Source organism: Panthera uncia, chromosome E3 (assembly GCF_023721935.1).
Source record: "Panthera uncia isolate 11264 chromosome E3, Puncia_PCG_1.0, whole genome shotgun sequence".
Classification (NCBI taxonomy): domain Eukaryota; kingdom Metazoa; phylum Chordata; class Mammalia; order Carnivora; family Felidae; genus Panthera; species Panthera uncia.
In genome coordinates, this window is record NC_064815.1 from 19,598,166 (window position 1) to 19,625,210 (window position 27,045).

Sequence of the window (27,045 nt, forward strand, 5' to 3'; positions counted from 1 at the left end):
GTGCCGCTCGGCCCCTCCCTCGGCTTCAGGGCCCCCTCAGCTCCGCAGCCAGAGGGACTCTGAAAACTTAAGCGGAACCACATTCCCAGCAGTGACCTCCTCATTCACTTAGAGTAAATGCCAAAGCCCTCACAGTGGCCAGGAAGCCCTCACGTCTGGTTTTCCATTATCTCTTTTACCTCATTTCCTTGGTCCCCCCCAGTCCCCCCCCCAGTGTTGTCAACCTCTTTGCCAAGCCTGCCCCCTCCTTTGGGCCTTTTCACTTCCATGTTACCTCTGTTTGGGGTAGCCGCCTGGCTTGCCCTCTCATTTCCTTCAGGTTTGGCTCCAATCTTTGTCTTTGAGACCACTTCTCCAGTTCTGATACCAGCTACCCAGAGTTTTTGTCAGATTCCACAGGTATAAGGGCCCAGTCTACAAGACTTGTCTCCACTTCAGATGCCAGGGGCCACCTGTGCTTGTGACTGGAACAGCTATAAGTTCGATCCCATGGTCCTCCTTAGGTTCGATAATTTCCCGGAACGATTCACAGAACTCAGGAATTGCCTGACTGGCTACATTTACTGGTTTCTTGTAAAGGACACGAGACAGACACAGACAAATGGCAGACATGCATAGGTAGGGCAAGGTATGGTGGAGAGGAATGGCTCAGAGCTTCTGGACCTTCTCTGTGCACCACCTTCTCAGTGTAACAATGTGTTCACCAACCCAGAAACTCCCTGAAACCTGTCCGTTAGAGGTATTAATGCACATTTCAAATCATTGGCCATTGATGATTGAACTCACTGGGAACGATGGTACTGAAAGTTCTAAATCTCTAATCATGTTGTTGGTTTTGTGACGACCAGCCTCCCTCCTGTAGCTACCTGGGGCCTGCCTCCCCATAAGTTACTTCATTAGGATACCAAAGTCAGTAAGTTCCAAGGGTTTTAGGACCTTTGTCCCTGGAACTAGGGGCAAAGACTGAATATGTGTATGCATATTTTTATCTTATGAACCTGTTCTGACACTGCCTGTGTATAATGACAACTATCGTCATACCTGTAATACTGTATTCTTACCCTTTACCCCGATTTATTTTCTTCCATAGCACTGGTCATCCTCTGATTAACTATGTGTTTTCTCATTTCTTTGTTCTGTATCTGTCCATTAGAATGCAGGCTCCCTGAAGGCAGGGACCATGTGTGTCTTGTTCACTGTTGTGTAATATTTCCCAGAACTGAGACTGGCATAGTAGATGCCCAGTAAATTAATAGATGCTTGGTAGGCTTGGCTTTAATCCTGGGAGCTTAGACTACTTAGCAAAAAATAGGAAGGCATTTTCCAGAGTGCCGACACCTGGCTAGAGGTTTGAGCTTTCCCCAAACATTGGGTTCATTTTGTTTGGAGAAGAGCTAGCAGGTGTTTTGTCTGGGGGGTAAAGGGTGGATGTTGCCCAGGCTCTGTGTGCACTTGTTCCATATACAGATTGTCTACTGATGGGCTCTTCTCTGCCCAGGGTCCCCCCAGCTTTGGTGTAGTGGCTGACTCTGAGCCCAGAACCCCTCTGGGGTTCTGTCAGGAACATGGACTGTCCCCTAGGGCTTTCTCCTCTTTGTCAACCTGCTTCTGTTTGCTTTTTATCTTCCAGAAACATGTCAGATTTCTTACATCCCACATTCTCTTCCCTCTTTAGGATTTCTTACCTCCTCTATGTTTATTCTAGTGGGGCAAAGCAGCTGGAATGTCAAAAGCCAATTTAGATTTAGTCCCGTATATGTACTTACAGAGTGAGAACAGCACAGTTGAATGATTGATCTCCATAAAGATGCTTGGGAAAATGGTAGAAGTGAGAATAGCGTTTGGGTTTATGATGATAAATGTCAGTGACTGCAAAAAGTTTTTCACGATAAATGCCTATTCCCTTGCCGGCAGAGGTAAATTAAGACTGTACTTTGCTTATTTAGCTCATCGAAGAGTTTATGTGATTTTTTTTTTTTTTTCCCATTAGGGATTTGCAGCAAGTCTTGCTGAAGCAGTTACCTCCCTAGGTCTGCCTGTGGCAGTTACTAATCTCCAAGAATACGATCCAGATGATCATCTAGTAGAAGAGGTTGGTAATTGTGTTAAGTTTTTCTTCAGTCCAAACCCTCAAATGTAACTGACCTCCTGCGTTCTGGGATAAATAGAATCTTCAGAACAAATTTCGTTTTCATGCTAAGGCATTTCAGTTGGCTGAGTTTGCAGGGTCAGTTAGAGGTGTTGAATATATGGTGTGGGACCCGTCCCTCTGGCATGTGGCCTCTCTTGGGGTGGGGGTAAGGGTGGGGAAGCTTGGTGGCTTGAAGTTCCCTCCTCCCTCCTGAACCAACCTCATAATCCAGGGAAGATTGTGATTGATGGCAGTGTGCAGAGCACGTGAACCACGCGTGAGCTTGCTGAGAGGTCAGGAGCCACTTGGGTAGTAGAAAGAGGATGGGTTTGGGACTTACAGAAGTCTCTCACTACCTGCGTGACCTCTGTGCATTACTTAATTATCTGTGTGGGTTTAATATCTTCACCTGAGAAATGCCCCTTGCTCTCGTCTAGTTACACTCAGAGAAGTTTGCCTTACAGCACTGATTCTCAAGGCATGGTCCTCGAACCAGCATTCTCAGCATCTCCTGGGAACTTGTTGGAAATGCAGGCCAGCCCCGCTGAATCAAAGTCTGGATGGCGGACTGTATTTTTACAGGTGCTCCAGGTGATTCTGAAGCAGCTGAAAAGTTGGAGAAGCACGTAGAGCAGGGGTTAATGAACTATATAGAGCAGGGGTTAATGAACTACTTCTGTAAGGGGCCAGATAGTAAATATCATCTGATTTGGGCGCTGTGCACACAGTTCTGCCTTTGAGGCACAAAACAACCATAGGCAATGTAAATGAATGAGTGTGCTGTGTTCTAATAACACTTTGTTTTTAAAAAAAACAGGCAGTGAGCTGGACTGGGCCTATGGGACATAGTTTGCCAGCCCCTTCTTAGTCGATAGCCTCCTAGCTGTAACTGTCCATTTCTTTCTCCCATAAGAGAATGGTGGGGTGCAGATGAGTGACCTTGAATCTGCTCAGAATTACTTGTGAAAAATTATTAGCAAACTTTGAGATTTAATTATTTTTTTTTACCATCAAAATATTTTATTGGGATTTAATTATTATTTTTTTTTTTAATTTTTTTTTTCAACGTTTTTTATTTATTTTTGGGACAGAGAGAGACAGAGCATGAATGGGGGAGGGGCAGAGAGAGAGGGAGACACAGAATCGGAAACAGGCTCCAGGCTCCGAGCCATCGGCCCAGAGCCTGACGCGGGGCTCGAACTCACGGACTGCGAGATCGTGACCTGGCTGAAGTCGGACGCTTAACCGACTGCGCCACCCAGGCGCCCCTGGGATTTAATTATTAATAAAGGATTGCTTATAACTTATCTCATGACTTGGAATTTAAAAACAACATTTTTTTAAAGGTTTGTTTATTTATTTATTTAGAGAGAAAGGATGTGAATGAAGGAGGGGCAGAGAAAAGGGAGAGAGGATCCCAAGCACACTCCACATTTGATCTCATGACCGTGAGATCTTGACCTAGGCCGATATCAAGAGTTGGCCACTTAACTGACTGAGCCCCCAGGCGCCCCATGACTCAGAATTTTTGAGGTTCATTCAAGCAGACTGGAATACCATGGCTAGCAGGACTGAAGGCGTATTTTGTTTCCCTGTGTAGATGATAGTGCCACGTGTTAAGTTACCTTACATTTAAAAAGTTGATTACATTAATTTTTCAGATAGTTTTAATGAGATCTTTCTGTTTTTCTTCCTGACTGATTTGGATTTTGTTTCCAATAGGGCAGTTGGAGATGATAGGAGCTTATAGTCTGAAGACTGGAATGGAATATATAGTTAAGGGCACCAGGGGTGTATTGGCAGGGGCAAAGGACTGGGTTTTCTCCCCGTGCAAAGTGTTCTTGCTCTGTTTTCTTCCACTTTTGAAACTGAGTAACATTTTGAAAGCACCCTATGCCCTTAGAGATTAGTATTAATGTGGATGTCAGCATTTTAAAAAGGGGTTTTCTTCACTGGTAAGTTATATTGTGAATATTCTTCTGAAATAATTACTTTCTTGGTTAGGTTACTAGTAAAAACGTTTGTGCCTTCGTGGTTGCTACGTATACTGATGGTCGACCCACTGAAAGTGCAGAGTGGTTCTGCAAATGGTTAGAGGAGGCATCCAGTGATTTCCGATTTGGCAAAACTTACCTGAAGGGTATGAGATATGCTGTATTTGGCCTGGGAAATTCTGCCTATGTGAACCACTTCAACAAGGTAGGTACAAAGTAGGTGTATGTTGAATTGTAGGGATAAATTCTCTTTTAATAAAAAAAATTCATACACACATTTGTGTGTGAAATAATCCACAAACTTTGGTACTTAATAATAAACTTGTTGTGTTACTCTATTATAATGGGGAATTGTTACACATATGTATCCAAGATTGGTGCATAGTAGGCGGTCAGTAAATTTTATTGAATAAAATGCTTATACCTCCTGTTGTCTAGTGTCTTAGTGGCCTGGATTCATGGTCATTGAGTCTAGTCTGCTGTCCCCAGGCAAGACCTTGTGGATGGAAGATCAGTGGTTCTTTGGACTGTCTCAGCTGCCTGTTCTATACTTGAACAACCTTTATGGCTCAGGCTAACTCTGAATACCGTTGAGCTCATTGTCTTTTAATGATTAATTTTTTTTAACGCTTATTTATTTTTGAGAGATAGAGACAGCACGAGTGAGGGAGGGGCAGAGAGAGAGGGGGAGACACAGAATCTGAAATGGACTTGGGCTCCAGCTCGGGAACGGTGAGATCATGACCGAGGCTGAAGTCGGACGCTTAACCGACTGAGCCACCCAGGCGCCCCAGTCATTAATTTTTAAAGGGAAATAGAAGAAAAGCATTTGCTGCCTTTTATGTAGTAAAACATTGTTTTGTTTTCCTAGATCTTTTTTCTAAATGCAATTAACTTGGGCTCCTTTTCTTTTGCGTTCTATTCTCTATACTTTAAGTAATAAAAATATAGAGCCTCTCCATTCCTTGAGATTCTAAACAGTTACTGGAACTTTTTGTATATGTACCTCTTCCCAAAATTGGGCCCAGCCAGGCTCACCTGTCTTTGGTAGAATGTGAGTAGAGGTGAAAGTAGAGATCTTCTTTTGAGCTTGTTTTCATTCAGTTGTTATATCAAGATGTGTATTTCTGGCTGTATTTTCAAAGGAATTAGAAAAAAAAAAAGGTAAAATTCAGATATGTAAGTGTTTAATGCCTTGCCACTCACAAAGCCTGTTAAGTTTTGAACTCTCTCTCTCTTTTTTTTTTTAATGATTTAGTTTGTGAGAGAGAGGGAGAGAGCCACGAGTACGAGCAGAGGAGGGGCAGAGAGAGAGAGAGAGAGGGAGAGAATCCCAGGCAGGCTCCTTGCTGTCAGAGCGGAGCTCCACACAGCTGCGAGATCCCGAGAGGAGCTGAAATCAAAAGTAGGATGGTTAACCAACCCAGGCGCCCCTTAAGTTTTTGAGCTCTTGACCATGCATCTTGGCAATCCCTGTACCTCAGCCTAACTGCTTCTTACTGCAATACATTCAAGTTCTGAATTTATAAAGCCGTGAGTTGTGCCAAACGGGCTGCACTTTCTTATTAAAGTGGGCTTTGCTACATTTGGAATCTCATTTTGCTAATGAGTTATTTTATTCTGAACATGACTTAGAATAGGAGTTTTCAGAGTCTTTTTTTTAGGTAGTACTCTTAACCTTAATAAAAGGGTTTGTCTGTCCCTTTGTTTAAAAAAAGCCTTTTGCAAGGTGCCTGGGTGGCTCAGTCAGTCGAGCGTCTGACTTCAGCTTAGGGTCATCTTGCAGTTCATGAATTCGAACTCCGCATCGGGCTCACTGCTGTCAGTGTGGAGCCCGCTTCGGATCCTCTGTACCCCCGCTTTTTGTCCCTCCCCCACTTGCACTCTAAATTTTTTTAAATGTTTATTTATTTTTGAGAGAGAGAGAAGCAGAACATGAGCAGGGGAGGGGCAGAGAGAGAGGGAGACAGAATCTGAAGCAGGCTCCAGGCTCTGAGCTGTGAGCACAGAGCCCCATGTGGGGCTTGAACCCACACACTGTGAGATCATGACGTGAGCCGAAGTCAGACGCTTAGCCGACGGAGCCACCCGGGTGCCCCAAGACATTGAAAAAATAATAATAAAATAAAGTCTCTTGCAGAATCTTGTCAGAATGTAACCAGTGTAGCGTTTCAGGTTGCGGCTGGGGCTGGAGGGCCTGCTGCCCTTCGGCTAAGCTCCCTCTTCCCAGCAGCAGCCAGTGACAGGGGTCCCCGAGGATCATGGACCTTTTGCAGAGCAGTCTACAAGCCTGTGATGCCGAGGATTATCTGTCTTCTTACAGGTTGGCAAGAATGTCGATAAGTGGCTCTGGATGCTTGGTGCTCACCGTGTGGTGGCTAGAGGGGAGGGTGACTGTGACGTGGTTAAAAGCAAACATGGCAGTATTGAAGCCGACTTCAGAGTTTGGAAGACCAAGTTCATCTCCCGGCTACAGGCACTTCGGAAAGGAGAGAGAAAACCCTGTGGCGGCAACTGCAAGAAAGGCCATTGTGAATCATCTGCGGTACGGAGCCTCTGTGTCCCTGTCTTGCTGCTTTCCCCTGGTGTTTGGAGGTGCTGAACCTCACCTCTGCCCGGAGAAGCGCCTTCTCTGGCTTCTAGTTAGAGGGGAGCTCTGAGACTCACGCGGTGGCGTTTTAGAGAGAGCGGCCTTAAGAGTGAAGCCAGTTTGTGCTGTGTGCCTTCCCACCTCTCCTATTTAATAGTTACGTGGCCAGCAGTTAGTTAATAGTTAATAGTTACACGGCCAGAGGCCTGAAGTTAGCTGAGCTCCTATCCTCGTGTCCCCTAACCACGTCCTCCTGCTGACCTGTCTTACTGAACGATTCCTTTAGTCACTCAGACTGGAAGGCTGTCCCATCCTAGATTCCTGTCTTCTGTCCCTCACATTCTAAACAAGTCTCTTGGCTCCTGGTTCAGGTACCTAGTTCCTTGGAAGCTCATGTCACCAGGCTGTTTCACGGCTGTCTGTCTGTCCTTTGGCACTGGGTCACTTGTGTCATTCAGGAACCACTTTACATTCTGACTCACTTTCTCTCCACCCTTGTTCCTGTCATTACCCTTTGGGGCAAAGCCATCCATGGAGGTGATTGATCCAGCCGCCCGACCTGCCAGTTGCCTGGCCTTCATACCCCCAGCAGCCATGTTCTTCACTTACCTAGGCCTCTTCCATGGTCATCTCTGAAATTTCATGTTCCTGTGACCTGAACTCTGACCTGCCTCAGGTGTCCTACTTAATTTACAATTCTTTTGATCCCATGCCTTTTTCATTGGGGAGTGAAAACTGCTTTCTTCACTTCTGCCCTTATCCAGGTTAGGTTTTATGCTCATTCTCTTATAAACGTCTTCAGTTGCGTTGCCTTCCACTCCCTTTTCTCACCCAAATGGCCAAACCCCAAGCCAGGTCGAAACCTCCCACCTGCCTTCCCCTTTGCCTGTTCCTTGCTCTTTGACCCTGGATTCACGACCACAGGCCTATGTATGCACTCAGACCTGCCCAGCAGTCTCCAGCGTTCTTGTGTGAGTTCCCTTTCTCACTCTCCAAGAGGACTGCGAGAGCCATTCTGTGCATGCGCTGGAATCAAGGACTTTGTCCCTTTGTTTATTGCGTCTCTCTCCTGCATTGTTAGTCTCTTCCATTCCGCCAGATTGTTCCCATAAGTTTATGAACGTGCCCTGGAATCACCTGTGTTCAAACAAACAGGAAAAGCAAATACAAAACAAATGTTTCTGTTTTGTGTGTTTCAGCTGCTGTTTTGTTTTTCTGTTCTCTCTCTCTCTTTTTTTTTTTTGTTTTTTTTTTTTTTTGTTTATTTATTTTTGAGACAGAGGGAGACAGAGCATGAGCAGGGGAGGGGCAGAGAGACAGAGGGAGGCACAGAATCTGAAGCAGGTTCCAGGCTCTGAGCTGTCAGCACAGAGCCCAACGTGGGGCTCGAACTCGTCAACTGCGAGATCATGACCTGAGCCGAAGTCAGACACTCAACCAACTGAGCCACCCAGGCGCCCCTGTTCTCTTTTATAGCCATTCTTTTTGCTTATGTTTGCTTCCCTTCCCACCAGTTGGTCTTTTAATATTTTTTTACACTGTTTAAACAAATTGAGGTAAAATTCACATAACATATCATTAACCATTGTAAAGGATACAATCCAGTGGTATTTAGGGCAGAGTCCTGTGCAACCACTTTTGTATGTGTTGGTACGCTTGTTCATTTTTCAGACTGGCCAGTTTCTAACTGATCTGTGTCCATGTTTGCTGGTTCTTCTGTCGGCTCAAGTCTGCTACTGAAACCCTGTAAGGAGATTTTAGTTTGGTTCTTATGTTTTTCAGATCAAGAATTTCTTTGTTTCCTTTTTATGATTTCTGTCTTTGTGTCGTTCTGTATTTCGACATCGTTCTCCTAGTTTCCTTCAGCTCTTGGAGCGTATTTAAGACCATCGGCTTAAAATTGTTTATTTAGTGAAGTCCAGTGTCAGGGATGGTTTTGGTTGATTTCTTCTGCAGGTAGGCCAGACTTTTTTATTTCTTTGCATGCTTCATAATATTGTGTTGAAAATTGCAAGTTTTGAATATTATAAGGTATTAACCCTGGAAACCAGATTCTTTCCCCCCTCAGGGTTTATTTTTGTAGTTTGCTATAGGTTATAATTGTTTGTTTATTGACTTTAAAAACTATCTTTTTAAAGACTGCCTATTGTACATGGTTTCTTTACTTTGTATTCAGCTAGTGTTGTGACAGATTTCCTTGAATGTCATTTTTGGGTTTCCTTTTTCCTGATTCAGTGTTTACTTGGGTCTTGTAAGCCTTTGTCAGAACTCTGGGAATTAGAGTTGAGTCTATTGGTATTTGCTTAGTTTTTAGGTGTTTCTGTGGGAGAACAGGCCCTTGGAGTTGTCTGTTCTGCTGTTTTGCTGATGTCACTCTCGGTTTTTAACATGTAAACAGATTTAAGTAAAAAAATTTTTTTAATCAAAAGTAACACTTGTACTTTTAAGACTTCAAATAGTACTTCTAGGCTTTTAATTAAAAACTATCCTTTCTTCCCTTATTCTGTCTAATTCTTATTTTCCCAGGGTTGTCACTTTTAATTCTTGCTGTTTCATCAGACATTTTACCTCTACATTCCTAAATAATAGGCTCTTCTTGCTATTTCTTGATTTTTAAAACATTTCACAATCTCTCTCCCTCTCATGGACACACACACACACACACACACACACACGCAGTGTCACTTTTCCTCTCATTTTCTCGTGCAGTTGTAGCACATTTTCTGGCTAGACTGTTGCTTCATTATTGTGACTGTATATGTGCTCACATTTCTGCTGTATATTATGTTATTATATTTTCATTCTTTAAAAAAAAACTTTTTTTTTTTTTTTAAATTTTTTTTTTTCAACGTTTTTTATTTTATTTTTGGGACAGAGAGAGACAGAGCATGAACTGGGGAGGGGCAGAGAGAGAGGGAGACACAGAATCGGAAACAGGCTCCAGGCTCCGAGCCATCAGCCCAGAGCCTGACGCGGGGCTCGAACTCACGGACCGTGAGATCGTGACCTGGCTGAAGTCGGACGCTTAACCGACTGCGCCACCCAGGCGCCCCTAAAAAAAAAAAAACTTTTTAACGTTTTCTTCTGAGAGAGAGAGAGAGTCAGAGAGTCAGAGGGAGTCAGAGTGTGAGCAGGGGAGGGGCAGAGAGAGAGGGAGACACAGAATCCAAAGCAGGCTCCAAGCTCTGAGCTGTCAGCACAGAGTCTGACGTGGGGCTCGAACTAATGAGCCATGAGATCATGACCTGAGCCGTCGTCAGAGGCTTAACCTACTACTGACCCACCCAGGTGCCCCACATTTTCACTCTTACACATTAATTTCCCTTAGGTAATGGCTACATCATTTTTGATTTCTCTGTAATTATCACTGATTCATTCTAAAGTTCTATTGGAACTGAAAATTATTTCTTAGTGTTCTGTAGTTTTTGTTGATTTCTTGGAGGCCTCTCACACGAGTCCTTATTCCTCCACTTTGGCGTGGCTGCAGTCCCAACCTTGGTGTGGGTGGAGTCCTGTGTCTTCTGTCTGCTGTGATGCACAGCCTTCCTGTCACTGGTTTCCTGGGTTGGATTTCCTGATTCTGGTATCTCCTTTATCTTCTAATTTCTTAGTTAACTCTTGTTTTTGGAGCACGTTCTCTAATAGTTCTCTGAGAAAGGTTGTTTCAGAAGTAGATTTTCAGAATGTTTATATCTACATGTCTTTATTTTGCCTTCATAGTTGATTGATGCTTCACTGAGTATAGAGTTCTAGCTGGGAGTCATTCCCCCCCTGCCCTGCCCCCAAATTGAACACAGTGATCTGTTGTCTTCTAGTTAGAGTATTGCTTTTGGGAATTTTGGTTTAATTTGGTTCTGCGTTTTTATTATAAAATTCTCCTTCTTTACCCCTCCCAGAAACTTTAGAATTTTTGAATAAAATCCCTGTATCTATTCTTAGCTCTTGCCTCCCCCCTCCTCCTGCCCCCAAACTCTCTGCCTATGTTTTCTGCTTTCTCCTCTTGCATGGAATGTTTATTTCTAGTTTACATGTACATGAGAGATGGAGCCTTGTGGGGTCCCAGCTTTGACTTTGGTCTTCTGTGTTAGACTCTCCTCCTAGTATTGTTTCCTCGACTTTCCTCTTCCCTGGTCCTGTCAGAATAGGTTCTCCGGAGTTCAGCAGATACCCTCCACTCCATCACTCGCTTACCTCCTAGGATTCCCTTTTCAGTTGATGCTTGTCCACTTTTAATTCCTCGTATGTTTGTCGACTCAGTGATACGCTTGAAATTGTGCTACTAAAATATTCTGTTACTCAGTGTTGGTTATTTTCCACAGGAAGGGTGTTCAGTGTCTTTCACACCCTGTAGCTGGGAGCAGAAGTCCCAGTTCACGCTCGCCCACTCCGCTTTGGCGCTCTGCCCCACGGTGGCTGCTCCTTTCTAGGTCCGAGGACATCATGTTGTCAAGCCCCGTGGGTATTTCTCTGCCTTCATTTGCTTGGCCTCTTCGTAGGGTTTGATACCGCGACTCCTTCTTCGAATCACTCTTCTCTTGACTTTCACAATACCATTCTCGTGGTTTTCTTCCTTTTTCCCCTGGGATCTTCTTCCCTTACCTAACCTCTGCGTGTTGGAACGATTCAGGGCTTGGTGTGAAGTTCTTTCCTTTGTTGATACTTTCTTCCTGGATGATCTTACCCAGTTTCATGGCAGTTAAGTACTGTCTGAATGCTAGTTATTCCTAAGTTTATATTTTTGTCCCTGAGGTCTGCCTTGAATTTTGTTCTCTTATGTGCACCCTCTTTAAAATCTCTGCTTGGAAGTCTGAGGCATCTCATACTTTACAAATTCAAAATGGAGCTTTTCATTTCCACTCTTCTGGTCTATTTCTCCCCAAATCTTTCTCATCTCAGTAAACAGCACCACCGTCTCAATTACTTAAAAAAGAAACTTAAGAGTCATGCTTAATTCCTTCCTTTTCCTCATTCCTGCCTTTAGTTCTTCACTAAGCCTGGTTGGTTCTGTCTAAAAGAGAGGTCAGGAAACTTTTCTGTGAAGGGCCAGCTAATAAATATTTCCATGTTTGTGGGCCACATGGTTTCTGTTGCAACTGTCAGTCCGGTCACTGTATTAAGAACATAGCTATAGATAATGTGTAAGTGATGGCTGCCTTTAGATTTGGCCTGAGGCTGGCTGCATTTGGCTTGCGGGCCATACTTGCCGAACCCGTAGCCTAAAATATCTCAGATCTGTCCCATGAACTCACAGTCTGGGAGGCTCGCTACTTTGAACAATGTATTTCTGAAACATTGATGTTCCAGGAGGAAGAGCCCTTTGAGAGCACCAGTGAGGAAGAGTCTGGTACTGAGGACCACCAGAATCTAAATTCTGTCGTTGATGTTGAGGACCTCGGCAAAATTATGAATTGTGTGAAGAAAGAAAAGGTACCGTAACTTTGGGCGAGAGTGCACCTGGATCCCGCCGTTAGCTAACATCTAACATTTGCCTCCCGTCTTGAGAGTTTTCTACTTCTTTGCCATTTTTACATGAACTTTGTGAAAATCTTCCCTCTAAGCCCTGTGAAAATGAGCTTGTAGTAGGATAGGCAGATTTTAGGGCAGAAATTGAGGGAAGGGTAGATGGTTAGAGGGACTTCAATGTTGTGACTGAGGAGACAGGGTGAACAGCATGAAGATGGACTCGTGCTGAGATTCCAAGTAGAACTCTCTCTCTCTCTCTCTCTCTCTCTCTCTCTCTCTTTTTTTAAAAATATTTATTTATTTTTGAGAGAGAGAGAGGCAGAGAGACACAGAATCCGAAGCAGGCTCCAGGCTCTGAGCTGTCAGCACAGAGCCTGACGTGGGGCTCGAACTCACGAACCGCGAGATCGCGAACTGGGCCGAAGTCGGACACTTAACCGACTGAGCCCCCCAGGCGTCCCCCAAGTGGAACTTTTTTCACGTGCTTCCGCCTCACGTAGAGTGAGGGCTCTTGAGCTTACGGACAGCACCTTGGCCTGGAGGTGTTGAGATCAGTGTAGGTGGAGGCCCTAGGAATCTAGGAAACATTAGTCTGGGTTGTCATTGCCGCAGACAAGATGAATGTGAGAATGTGCGGTGTAGTAGGAGTCTACGCAGATTCCAATGATGTGAAATGGGAGTAGTATACACAATAGCATAAGAGTGTATAGACTCCATTCATGTGTCAGTTTTGGGAAATGAGAATATCCTACACTGGGAATGTGCCCAGTGCCTAAGTTTTAGAAACAAATGAAGTAAAACTACGGAAAAATCCAAGAAAATCAATGATAAAATTGACACAAACTCAAATGAAAGAAATCAGTAAGGTAGCAGGATATAATAAGGTAAAAAGCCAATAGCCTTTATCTTTCTAAACAATAACCAGTTAGAAGCCATAGTGGAAGAGAAGACCCCATTTATAACGGCTATATAAAAGATAAAGAAGTACATAAAAATAAATTTAGAAAGAAATATCCTAAATCTGTGTGATGGAAACTGAAAAAATTCCCGAGCAGAGATATCTCTTGTTTTTAGATGTGGTGACTCACTCACTGTTCTAAAGATGTCACTTCTCTTTAAATTAATACATAAATTTGATGAAATCCCATTAAAAGTTTCAATAACGTTTTTCCCCTAGAGCTAGCCTGGTTGATTCATGTGGAAAAATAAACATGCAAGAATAGTTAGGAACTCCTTGGTATGGTAATGAGAAAGACTGGCCCTACCAGATATTAACACTTACTACAAGGCATCTGTAATTAAAGCTGTGTTTTGGCTCCTGTTGAGACAGATTGATGCAGCAGAGTAAAATAGCAGGAGTAGATCCAGGAATATATGGGGATTTCATATATAATAAAAGTGGCATCTCTTTTCCCTGGCAGGGGTATGGCACGACAAGCAGATAGCTACCTGTGAACATTTAAACTTGGCTCTGTGCATCTCATAGGTCACCATAGACTCCAATTGGGTTAGAGAACTTGTTGAAAAAAATTTATAAGTAATAGAACCAGATGCATTATTTTATAACTTAGAGAAGAGTTTTCTGTATGATTCAAAATCTAGAAGCAAGAAAAGACTGAATTTACCAATGAGTTTTAAAAAGATTTGCATGGTTATAAGCATATCAAAAGACAAATGATAGAAAGGGAAAGTATGGGGCGCCTGGGTGGCTCAATCGGTTAAGCGTCTGACTCTTTGATATTGGCTCAGGTCATGACCTTGCAGTCCTGGGGTCAGCTCTGCATTGGGCTCCGTGCTGAGCATGGAGCCTGCTTGGAATTCTCTCTCTCTCTCTCTCTCTCTCTCTCTCTCTCTCTCTCTCTCTGCCTGCCCCTCTGCTGCTTGCTGTGTGCTCTATTTTTCTCTCTCTCAAACATAAATAAACTTCAAAAAAATTAAAAAGGAAATATTTGCCTCTTCTATAATAAAGAAGGGGTTAATTTTTTTATTATACAGAGCGCTCTTAAAAATCAAAAGAAAAAAGACCTAAAACCTAATAGAAAAAAATTGGCCAAACACCTGAATAGGCGAGTCTCAGAAAAAGCTCTACAAATAGACTTTAAGCATATGAAAAAATGCTCACATTCACTCAGAATTAAAGACAGGCACATTAAAACTACTCTGACGTGACATTTCTCACCTACCAAAATCACAAAAGTTCAAAAACTGTACAGCATCCATAGCTGGTGAGGCTCTGGGAACACAGGTGCTCACACCTTGCTGAGGGGAGTCCGGAACGGTGTAACCTGTATGGAGGGGCTTTTGATTCACATGCGTTTGCCCATCGTCCAGCAGGCCTGGTTGTGTGAATTTGCCTTGAAGATTCATCTTCACAAATACAAAACAGCAGATGCCCAAGGTTATGCCACAAGTATATACAGCAAACAGCTGCCAGAGACTGGTTGAAAAAAGCAGGATATATCCACACACTACAGACCTTGTGCATCTGTGAGAAATAATAAGGTGGATCCATGTGTATTAATGAGATTTTCATGTGGTGTTGGATTTCATTTGGAGGTTGATCTGAACATAAGATTTTTTCTAAAAGAATAGTTTATTGTCATGGCAGATTTGCAAATTTATAATTTGAGTGCTATGTGTGTATAAACGGTATTTTGGAGCTGTGGTTACAGAAAGAACCTTTCACGTTCTGACCACTAAACACCCGGTTCTGTTCAATTCTGACAGTAGCTACCTGGAGTTAGCATCAGACTCTGCAGATTTAGGGCATAGTCTTGCACAGGACTGCCTCCATTTCAGATGGCGGCTCTAAGTAGGGGCCGCCTGCCCTTCCCATCAACTGGTTATAATTTTGGGGTCCCGTGATTGCCCTCAGTTTCGGTAATTTGCTAGAATGACCCAGAACTCACCGAAAGCACTATGCTTACAGTTTTAATGGATACGAGTTAGAAACAACCAAGTGGAAAAGACAACAGGAGGAGTTCCGAGAGTAGGGAGGTGGGGGAGAGACTCAAGAGTTTCCGCGCCCTCTCCACGTGAAACCCAGGCACATCCTCCCTTCCCACCATATCCACGTGTCCGCTAACTAGGAAGCTGGTTAGTTAGCATCCAGAATGTTTATTGGGGTTTCATTGTGTAGGCATGATTGATTAGATTATTGGCCATCTGATTCTCCAGCTGACCTCCTTCCCTGTTTCTTTCCCTGGAGATCCAGCTGGCCCAGAGTTGGTCTTTCCAGTTGACCAGCCCCATGCTAAAGCTATCTAGGCCTACTCCCTCAGCCACCTCATTTGCATAACAATGACCCTTCTGGCACTTAGAAAATGCCAAGGTTTTTTGAAGCTCTGTGCCAGGAACTGGGGACAAAGAACAGATGTACTCTTTGTTAGGCCACAGACCTAGAAACAAACATGGTGAGCACTCAGTTCTTGTTTTCTCAATATCCTACTTCATTGAAAGGAATCAGGGCTTGGAGAAATGACTGATTCCAGGGCTGAGGAAGGGAGCATAACAGATGGGCCTGGGATGTCTTGTTGGGCAAGTGGATCATCAAAGACTGATGGAGACACATCAAAGGGACATAGGAACCAGCTTGAAGAGTTTCCCACAGGCCAAATTTGGGACAATTTGAACATCAAAAATGAACATAATGATAATATGTATCGTATTATATGCAATGGATTGTATTACATCAAATAAAAAAAATCAATCCTTTTGCTGCTCAACAAAAGGGAGGTACAAGAGAAAGTCTTTATAGAAGGTTTCTAGATAAGAAATACAGAGGGTATGATAGAATTAATCATTTGTTTTCTATCCCCAGGGTGATAATTAATTTAAGCAAGGATTGCATGAAATGCCTTTGGGGGCCATATATGCACGTATTCTCAAAATATCATCCCAGAAACTAACCCACTTAGACATGCCAAAAATAAATACATCACTGGGGGAAAAATACCTACAGATGATTTGCTAATTACAAAGGATAAAATATACCTTTACAAATGGAGTGTTCAGGTGATTTTCGCCTGTACCGAAAAAGTCAAATTTAGCTTCATCATTTGTATTAAAATGACCTCGTGTCCCTCCTGACATGATGGGTAGTAAGATGTATGCAACATCATCTATGTAATTTTGTGTCAAAAATTTTTAGCCTGAGTCTAATTATGGGGAAACAATCAGACAAATCCAAAAAGTGGGACAGTCCAGACTCTTTAAAAAGAGTCAATGTCATAGACATTAACAGTAACAAAACCTGGGGTGAGGACGGGTCCAAGGTTTAAAAACGCTAATGAAACATAACTAAATGCATTGTGTAACCTTTGATCTTGAATCAAAGAGCAAAGGTCATTGTCTGGACATTTGAGGATACTTGAAATGGATTTTTTATTAGATAATATTGGATTTTCGTTAATTTCCCTTGTAATAACGGTTTGTAGTTGTGCAGTTCTGTCATTTTTTAGGAGATGAATTCTGTAGTGTTTAAGAGTGAAGTGTTATGGTGTCTACCACATGCAAGTAGTTCAGCAACATTTTCTTTCTGCACATACATTCACGTGTATTTTATAGATGTGTATGTGTGCATGGAAGGGTAGACAGGTAATGATCAACAAAAGTGGTGAATCTAGGTGAAGGGACTAGGGGTCTTCATTGTACTTTTTTCGCTTTTCTGAGGATTCGAAATAGGAAGTATGGAAGGAACTACTTTCTCTCCATGCTCCCAAAATAAAACAAAAAAATCTAGTATCAACTGAAGTATAAACTATTTATGATATAGCCATATGAGAATATCTCCCATTTTTTGATAGGGTCAGTTTTGAATTATATAAGGTCTTAAGAACTTATTTCTTGCATAAAACATGATGACCCTCTAATTTTACTCAGGGTGGTCCCATGCTATAACAAATAGTAATATAAAGAAAAAAATTTAATGTTTGTTTAATTTTGCCTAGTTAAAAATTTTTCATTACAAATTAACATACCTAAAAAATAAAAATTTAGAAAACAAAGGGCCAAAATCTATCAATAATTCTGTCTCACCAGAAAAATTACTATTAGCATTTGGAATGTTTATTTTAACTTTGTTTCATATGCACCTGAATCTCTATTATAAAAATCTTTGTGATATTTTCAGGTAGTTTTTACAACCTCATTTAAAAATCTCACAGAAAAATCTTTTTGTTTTTTTCAGAAAAACCTTTTTTTAAAAATCGGCTAATTTAAAAAATGTTTTATTATATTTGAGAGAGAGAGTGTGCGCATGGGCGGAGGGGAGGGGCAGAGAGAGGGAGAGACAGAATCCGAAGCAGGCTGCAGGCTCTGAGCTGTTAGCACAGAGCCCGATGTGGGGCTTGAACTCAACAAGCCATTAGATCATGACCTGAGCCGAAGTTGGACGCTTAAGTGACTGAGCCACCCAGGTACCCCCAGAAAAATCTGTTAAAAGTAGTGTTACAAACAGGGATTAATTTTGGGAAGTTATTATAGAAGCTGCTTTGTTTTGAGTTTTACTGTCCCTTTCAACCTGCACAGGAGGGAGAACTGGCAGATTTCATGACTTTTCTGGTCATTTTTGGTAATAAAGTGTTACAGGTACTTTAAGACACAAAGTTTTTTTCTTCTTTTTATTTTTTTTAAGGTTATTTATTTATTCTGAAAGAGAGAGAGAGAGAGGCAGAGGGAGAGAGAGAGAGAAAGAGAGAGAGAGAATTCCAAGCGGGCTCCCCACTGTTAGCATAGAGCCCAATGTGGGACTTGAACTCATGAACTGTGAGGTCATGACCTGAGCTGAAACCAAGAGTTGGCTGCTTAACCCACTGAGCCACCCAGGTGCCCCTAAGACACAAAGTCTTAATAAATTGACAGTAGAATGCCCAAGCCTAGGTAATAGGTAGTAAGTAATACTAAAGAAACTAAGTCAATTTAATTCAAAGGTGAAACTCCTCCCCTCTTGTCTACTTTCTGGCCTATTTGCTAGCTGCTGTTTTGGATCTGCTTAGGGTCTGGAGAATGGATGGGGAGTAGGAGAGAGAGAAGTAGGAAGTTCTTATGTGGTGTAAGGTGACTGTGCTCTCTCCCCTCGTCCAGTTTAAAGTTGACTCTTCCTCCATCCGGCACTCTCATTGCGTCTGTGGAGACACTGTCCATGGTGTCTCCTGCCTGGTTCCTTGCACTGAGCAAGTGTACCCCAAGAAGTGTGCTGCTGGTCGTGGCTCACTCCTTCCTCTTGAGCCCTGTGCCTCTGGCTTCCTCTCTTTGAGGTCTGTCTTCTGTTTTCCTCTCTGGTTGCCCAGTTGGTCAGCATCTAAGGTCACCGCCACCTGTACTCTTGTCCCTTCCCACGGGAACACTCCTGAGTTCTTTATTCTGGGAGGACAGGCTGATTCCTACCCAGCAGCAGTGCTCACTTGCTGGGGAAACTAGTCAGTCCTTTGGTGTCTGGATTCACTGGGCAGGAGTCCTACACCAGTCAATGATGCCCTCTGAGTGCGGGGGATACAAGCAGCTTCTTTTGAGGGGCCCCGGTGGAGCCTCGGGGGCTTGAGATATGACAAGGCACCTGCTCTCCAGCCTCTCTCCATTTGAGGTGGGATCTCAAAATACCTTACCAACATTCTCCAAAGAAATTTTCAAAAATCCTTTGTCCTTACCTCTATGTCCTCTATCCTTTTCACATCCTCGATGCGAGGGAGGTGTTTTTAGAGTTTCTGGTTCTTAGCTATTACCTTTGAAAATACATAACTTGATCTGAACCTCCCTTTGAAGTTTCACTTAATTTCATACCCTCTTTGTATATGTTTAAAAGATTCAAAGAATGCAGTTCCCTGTCCTTGTTCTCCTAAATCTACTTTTCACAGGAAACCAGACTTTCTAGTTTGGCAGTATTTGCCCGGGTGTTTTACTGCTCTTACAAACACACCTGCATTTTGGTCTAACTTTGTTTTTCTGGCTACACAGATGGGATCATTTTGTTCTCCCAAGTCTACAGACTGCTTGTTTTCATCTAACATGACAGCTTTCCAGTGCTGTCATACAGATTCACCTGGTTCATTTTAATGTTTACATAGTGGTCTAGGACTATGTCCCATGATGTATTTGGCTCTTGATGATTAACATTTAGGTGTTTGAACACTCTTGCTCTTATATTTTTTGTGGCTGGCATAAATTTATCTCAAGAATAAGTTCATAAAATTGAAATTTCTGGATCAAAGGGGATTTTATATCTACATCTATACACACACACACACACACACACACACACACACACACACATTTTTAAGTAATCTCTACACCCAGTGTGGGGCTTGAACTTACAGCCCCGAGATCAAGAGTCGCATGTTCCACCAACTGAGCCAGCCAGGTGCCTATTTTTTTATTTTTATTTTTTTAAAGTAAGCTGTATGCTCAGTCCAGAACCCAACGTGGGGCTTGAACTTATGACCCTGAGATCAAGACCTGAGCTGAGATCAAGAGTTGGACGCTTAACCAGCTGAACCACCCAGGCACCCCGGGATTTTATAGTATTAATAGATGTTTCCAAATTGCCCTATACAAAATTGAAAACATTTTTATTTCTTCTCATAGGAGAGAGATGAGATAGCCTATTTCTCTGTACCTTTGCCAACCCTCAGGTGTTATTAGTCTTTTAAATCTTGCCAGCCAGAAAGGTGAGAAATAATGACCTGATTTTAATTTGTATTTCTTTCATTTTGAGCGAGGTTGAACATGTTATCCTGTGAACAATCTCTTTCTTCCTCCCTGGTATTAGATAAACTACAAGGTCTGAGGGCATAGTCCCCAAGATTGCTTTCACTTCTGACACCCAATTGCAAATTTCGGGGGAGGGGGCTCCTAAAAACCACCCTCAGGTTTGATAATTTGCTGGAAAGACTCACAGAACTCCCCCAAAGCTGTTACCCTCATGGATGTGGTTCTTTGTTGGGAAGGGGTACAGAAAATCAGCCAAAGGCAGAGGCGCATAGAATAGATTCAAGAGGCGTTCCTTTGTCCTCCTCAGGATGTGTTGTCCTCTCAGCATCAACGTGCAGTAATACACATCAAGCGTTGCCAACCCGGGGGGCTTACCTGAGCTTCGGTGTCCAGTTTTTATTGGGACTTGACTGCCCATGTGGTTGAACTCAGTCTCCAGCACCTTCCCCCCACTTGTAGTCAGCTGCGGTCTGAGGGGCCCACCGTGAATAATGGACGCTGCTGTCACTCGGGAAATTCCAAGGGATTCCCCGTTACTTTCCAGGAACTGGGGACAATGGCCAGATTTCCCTTCCGGCAAGGCCAAATTTTTCCCTGCACGCTGTCCTGTATGCATTTGGTTTGGCTACTTTTATAAAGCTCATAACCAAAAAATTCTTGGTTGGGTGTAAAACTCTAAGCCAATATATCCAAAATTATTTCTCAATTTAAAATTGCTGTCCATCTTTTCTGTTGTTGCATCTTTTGTTCCTTGTTTCTGAATACTTCCACGTGTGGATTGTGTCTGTCATTTTTAGTAGCTTCTGTATTTGAGAAGCCCCTGGCAGAGCAGCTGTTAAGAATGACAAGTGCGTGGAGTGTGGGTTCAGGGCTTGGCCCAGCCAGTGTGTAGCTCAGTGACCTGTGGGCATAGCTTAACCCTCCCTAGTCTTAATCCCCTTGTCTGGGGAACAGGGGCCGTGCCCTCTGCCTTCCTCACAGGTGTGAGTCAGATGCGAACATGCACATGACAGTGTGTCATCACCTCTAAAAGCCCAACAGATGTCAAAGTGAGAAGTTAGTTTGCTTAGATATTTTAAACTGGTTTATACATTTTCCTAGAGCTGGCCATTTAGTCTGTGTCAGGTTTTTCTGCTGGTAAAATTAGCACAGGTCTGAGACCTTTTTACTGTTTTTTTTTTTTTTTTTTTAATGTTTGTTTATTTTGAGAGAGAACGTGAGTGGGGGAGGTGCAGAAAGAGAGGGGGACAGAGGATCCGAAGCGGGCTCTGCGCTGACAGCAGAGAGTCTGATGTGGGGCTTGAACTCAAGAACTGCGAGATCACAACCTGAGCCAGAGTTGGACACTCAGCTGACTAAGCCACGCAAGGACCCCGAGACCTTTTTACTTTGAAAGATGTGTCAATATTTCTTAGGTTATATTGTCCCCAAATTGATATACTGGATCAAAGCAAACGTATAATTTTATGACTCTTAAATTAAGAATCTGAGTAATTTTTTAGTGGCGAAACGGTCTTAAAACAGGATAGATTTCAGTGTACGAGATACCTGATTTAGACAGATTTCTGGGTTTTTACAGAAGGTTAAGAGAAGATATTTAAAGCTTTGTTTGCAGTGAATGAAGAGTTTGCAATAATTGTTTCTCCAACTTTATTGAGGCATGATTGACAAATATGTTAGGGTTGTACACTGATTTTTTTAAGGCGTGTAATGTGATGATATGTGTGTCCATTGTGAAAAGATTACCACAATCAAGTTAAGAAATCCATCACCTCACAGTTACCTCGCGTGTGTGTGCGTGTGTGTGTGTGTGTGCGTGTGTGTGTGTGTGTATTGAGAACACTTCAGATTTAATTTCAGCAAATTTCAAGTGTATGGTAAGAGTTTAGAATAATTTGTGGGTTCATTTTCACTTTGCTTTTCATCTCTGTCCATTAGAGGGCGCTGGAGAGAAAGAACAAATGAGAATTTTGAACATCTGTGTAAATTATTTTTTAAATGAAATGATTTTGGACTTTATGAACTTCAGCAGTTGGTTTATGACATTTTAGATTTCTCATAAACAGTTTCTCATAAAGTCATTAGATTTGGGGCAAAAAGAAATACTTTTCCACCTTCAGTGTGACATGAAAATAAAGCCACCAGTTTTTGTTCTTCTTTATTGTTAGCTTATGGCAGAGTTTCCAAGTATGGCTTGTGTTTTCATTCTGTATTGGACAGAATACACTAAACCACTGCCTGGTTGTTGGTTTTTTGTTTTTTTGTTTTTTCCCATGCATTTATTTGGCCTTTTAGGGTCCATTCATACATATTCCTGAGTTGCTTTCTGCCCAGTCGTTGCCAGGCATTGCACTAAATTGCCCGAATTGCTACTCTAGAGGAGGCACTACTACTGGTTAGCAATTGGCTCTAGGGTTGGGCCAGTGTATTCCTATTATGTAACCTCTTTTTGAGTAATACTCACTGAGTTTTGTGGAGTCCTGCTGTCTCAGCCTGTGCGTCTTGGGCAAATTATTTTACTCTCTGCTTTTGTTTTCTCGTCTCTAAAGTGGGAGATCATAAAAGTAACCTCTTATGAAGTTGTTATGAAGATTAACTAAGTTCATTCACTGGCACGCTTTATTTCATTGCCTGCCACGTAGTGTGTACTTGGTAACTATGAGCTATTACTGTATAAGCAGATATCTTCAAATAGGATAGGTTTGGTCCAACTGGTGTACCACCATGGTATTCTACCTCCCTCACTCTGTAGCAAGATCCAAGATGATGAGTCTAGGGCTGAAGAGAACTTGAGGGGTGGGAGCGATGTCGAAGAACAAGGGAGCTAACGTGTGAAACGTGGGAAGGTTAGGAGGACAGATACGGATGCAGAGGGCTGGGGTGCTAGGGCGAGTGGCGTGTTTGGGGAACGGTTTGGTGTGTCTGTGGTTTCAGGTAGGGGCGGGGATGTGCGGAGAATGAACTAGAGAAGGAAGGCAGGGGCAGCGTACTGGAGGCCTTTTCATTCTGTCAGGGGGGTGTGAACTTCAACCTGAAGGCATTGGGAAGCAATGTGATTTGATTGAATATAGTGGATGGGTTGGGGTATAGGGCAAGAGGGTAGTTCAGTACAGATTCAGAGTATTAGGAGAAGTCAAAGTACACATTGGATTGTCTCATTCAATCCTCACATTGACCTTGATATCCATACTATTATTGCGTCCACTTTACCAATTTACAGGGTAGGAAGTAGGTTTAGAGAAATAAAGCAATTTGTCCGAAGTTAGATGGCTGACAGGCTCGTAGGTGGTGGGACCAAGCCTAGACTCCCATCTCTTTGTTTCAGCCCCCAGGGGAGAAACGGTTTTTAGAAGAGAATCTGAAGAGTGGGTAGAGCACAAGGAGTCAGCAAGAGCCTGACAGTCTTAGGTTGTTTTTTGTTTTTTTCGTGATTGTGATTTGTAAATGTAGAGCAGAATGTTCCTTTTTTTTTCTGCAGTAAATAAATGTTGCTAAATACTCCCCACAGCATGTTCCGGTTAAGCAGACAAACAGTGATATCCGTATCATTAGTTTTGGAAATAAATGGTGAATGCTTGGTAATTACTCACCAGAGAAGCATTTCAGTTTACGAAAGCATCTCATTGTGTCCAGTTCTTATTATAAAGTCGCATAGTACTGCAGTAGAATAATATGAAGTTGTTCTTCTTTCTTTATTATTTTTAAGGCTTTGGGTATTTGATTCACCCAGAAACACAAGGCGACACATTCCTTCAACCCCAAGACACCCACTGCCTTTAAACCAGCCTGTTTCACCCATGGTCTGTGCAGCCAGAGGCACTTAGGATGAGTTCTGGAATTATTTCTTTAAGTCAGGTTATCCAAAATAGAATCACTGGGTCAGAGGAAAACCATTTGAAAGCTCTTGACACATCTGGTCAAACTGCTTTTCAGAGAGTTCAGAAAGCTTTCTTAAAACCTAGTAAACAGAAAAACTTCGAGTCCTGTTGAAAATTTGTCATTTAAAAACTGAGCTATGACAAGTAAGTGGCATATAGGGGGTTTCTTTCTTAAAGAAATGGAACCTGCAGATGCGGGGTTAAATTGCAGCAGTTTTAGCTTCAATACCTGAAGGAGAGTTTTAAAAAAAAATTTTTTTTTTGTTTATTCATTTTTGAGAGACAGAGCGTGAGCGGGGGAGGAGCAGAGAGAGAGAGGGAGACGCAGAATCTGAAGCAGGCTCCGGGCTCCGAGCTGGCAGCACAGAGCCTGATGTGGGGCTCGAACTCACTGACCGCGAGGATCATGACCTGAGCCGAAGTCAGACGCTTAACCGACTGAGCCATCCAGGAGCCCCCGAAGGAGAGTTTTTAACATTGAAAGTTGCCAGATCCGAAATCAGTTACCGAAAGAAGGGAGATCTGCTTTTCTAGAGCTAGGAATATCTGTCTGGTAGTTTGGAGGCATTCATTATTCGGCCACGATTTACTGAATGCCCAACCGTTTGCCAGCAAAGCTCCAGGCTTAGAAGGGCTGACTGTATAGGAAGATGGCTTCTCGAGAGAGCTTGGGGATTCTGTTTTCTGCATGACTTGATAAGGAAGGGAATCACCTGATGGATCAATGAAATAAACAGATTGAAACAATCAGAAGGACTTTTTCCCAGCAGAAATGTCTGTGTGCTTTGGTAATGAAACGCTTGTTTGTGGCAAAACACCTGTTTGGCACTTACCCGGCTAGGTGGAATTTTACCTTAAAGTCTTTAACAGATGACTTTTTCTGCTGTGTCCTGTTTCCCAGGTGATAATTGGGATGGTACTGTGGTTTCTGGGACAATGGTATGAAAATGAATTAGGTAACATTGTACGATATCTTTTTTTTTTTTTTTTTTAAAGAAAATTGGTACCACTTTTTGCTCCTGTGATTATGTAAGATTAATGTAGTCCTGTTTATGTATAAAGGACTTTTCACTTATTTATAGTCATTTTCCAAAGTGCCTAGGAATGTAGCTTGTCATTGGCTTTCCGTTTTGCATGTTGGGAAGCAGCAGCTTGGAGAGGACGTTCGTTTTCTTTCAGGGCAGACGCGACGGGTTTGGGAGTTGGGGAGGGATGAAATTACAAGGTGGAGACAGGGAGACCATTTAGTTTGGCTCTTGCAGTTGTCCTGTCCTTAGGAGAAACCAAGGCTGGTGTGCAGAAGCAATGGCATTGAGGATGGAGTGAGCCAGTCTGTGGGAATTAAACCTTTAAAACTTGGTTACTCGTTGTCAAATGGGGCACACAGGAGAGGGAGGAATCAAGGTTGACTAGTTGTGGGATCTTCATTAGTTTCTATTACAGCCATAGAGCAGCTATATATGTTGTATTCTGGGCGAACAGTGAACAGTGTCTGCACCTACAAGATTAGAATTTGGCGCTTTGCACTTCCTTCGGGAATGTTATGAGCCATCGTATTTCTTTTTGGAAATGGAGTTACTGCTGCATATGGAAGATGGGACTAAACTGCCATAGAGACAGAATGGTAAATGTTTGTCCTGAATGCTCAGGATCTCTCATTGTGGCCTCTGAGCTCTTTCCTATATAAATTTTGTATCTTAAATGGTTGAAATGGAGTAGTTACCCTCATATTTTATGATGGATAATTTCTCTAGTGATGGGACATGGAGGATGGTCCATGACCGTTCTTTAAGAGTGTTCATTTCATAGGAGTCAGAATTAGTTTTTTTGTGTTTGTGTGTGTGTGTGTGTGTGTGTGTGTGTGTGTATGTGTGTGTGTGTGTTTATAACCACAAGAGGGTGTCTCTGGAACTCTGAGCACACTGGTCAGAGGCCAGTGTCACGGGTGGGTCCAGTTTTGGATTTATGTGGCCTTTGGGATAAGCATACATGCTTGGTGATGTTTTGTGGTGACAGGCTTTTGAGAGCAATTCTTGCATGATTAGTAGGGAGTTCTAGTAACTTGCTGTGGAATTACCTCAGAGACATTTAAACGCTGTCAAGTTCAAGGTCAGTTCATCTTGCTCTACCACAGACTTCCTTTTTAAGTTGACATCTTTTTAGGTCTGAAATAGACTTAAAAAAAAAAGCCAAAGGATACTTTTGTTTTTAAATATTTTAAAAGAACAACTGAAACTTTAAAATTTTTTAAAGAAAATGCCTAGGAATAAACTGATCACTTTTATGATAGATGAGAATAATTTGTTGATGTTTGTAAATTTTTTCAGTTCTGTGTGGAAATGTATAGCTGAAAACTATATTAACAGAAGCAAAATTGTTCATTAGCTTTGCATTTTGATTATATTTAGTAATGAGGAATGCTGACTTTAGGACAGATAGAACTAACTGGATTTATGTTTCTCATCATGATACCTCTGAGTCTCTAAAGTAGTTTTTCACTGACTTCCAATTTCGGAGTAAATCCCTGACGTAACAGAGAAGGTAGAGACGTTAACTCCAAATTTCATTGGTTTACCTGTTTCTTTTTAAAAAATTTTAAATCTGTTTTACATTTTTTGTTTAGAGAACTTTGAACATTCACAAAAGTAGAATGATCTAGTGAATCCCTGTCACCTGTTGTCCAGCTTCAAACAATGACCATCCTCCCGTCTGTATTAGTTGGATGCAGATTTCAGACATCCGGGGATCTGTGAGGTGTTCTCACTACTGATTCTCTAGGGGCGGGGCACTGCAAATGGACAGGCACTGAAGGTAGTCTAGGGCTTGGTGGTGGGGCCACTGCCAAGGTGAGTTATTTTGAATTTCTGCAGCTCTTACTAAGATCTGGCAAATGTAGTATAGCACAGACTTTGTGTGTTGCCCTGAAATTATTGATTAGCATTCTACCATCTTACAAAAAGACATTCAGATAACTTTAAAATATATGTACATAGAGTAAGATTTAAAAATAGAGGAAGAAGGCTGAGGCGCCTGGGTGGCTCAGTCGGTTAAGCATCCGACTTCAGCTCAGGTCATGATCTCATGGTTCGTGGGTTCCAGCCCCACGTCAGGGTCTGTGCTGACAGCTCAGAGCCTGGAGCCTGCTTCAGATTCTGTGTCTCCCTCTCTCGCTGCCCCTCCTCTGCTTGCTCTCTGTCTGTCTGTCTCTCTCTCAAAAATAAATACACATTAAAAAATTTTTTTTTAAATAGAGGAAGAAATCAGTGTAAAGGGTGAAGATCA

At 42.4% G+C, this 27,045-nt stretch overlaps 1 protein-coding gene across 1 annotated transcript in view; it reads left to right on the forward strand.

Annotated features, from left to right (window-relative positions):
- LOC125928480 (S-adenosyl-L-methionine-dependent tRNA 4-demethylwyosine synthase TYW1) overlaps positions 1–27,045 on the forward strand; it is a 212,648-nt gene that overhangs the window by 5,744 nt on the left and 179,859 nt on the right. Inside the window, exons 4-7 of the mRNA XM_049639186.1 lie at positions 1,991–2,092; positions 4,136–4,330; positions 6,449–6,670; positions 12,020–12,142. Of these exons, the coding sequence (XP_049495143.1) occupies positions 1,991–2,092; positions 4,136–4,330; positions 6,449–6,670; positions 12,020–12,142 (642 nt within the window). The remainder of the gene's footprint in view (positions 1–1,990; positions 2,093–4,135; positions 4,331–6,448; positions 6,671–12,019; positions 12,143–27,045) is intronic.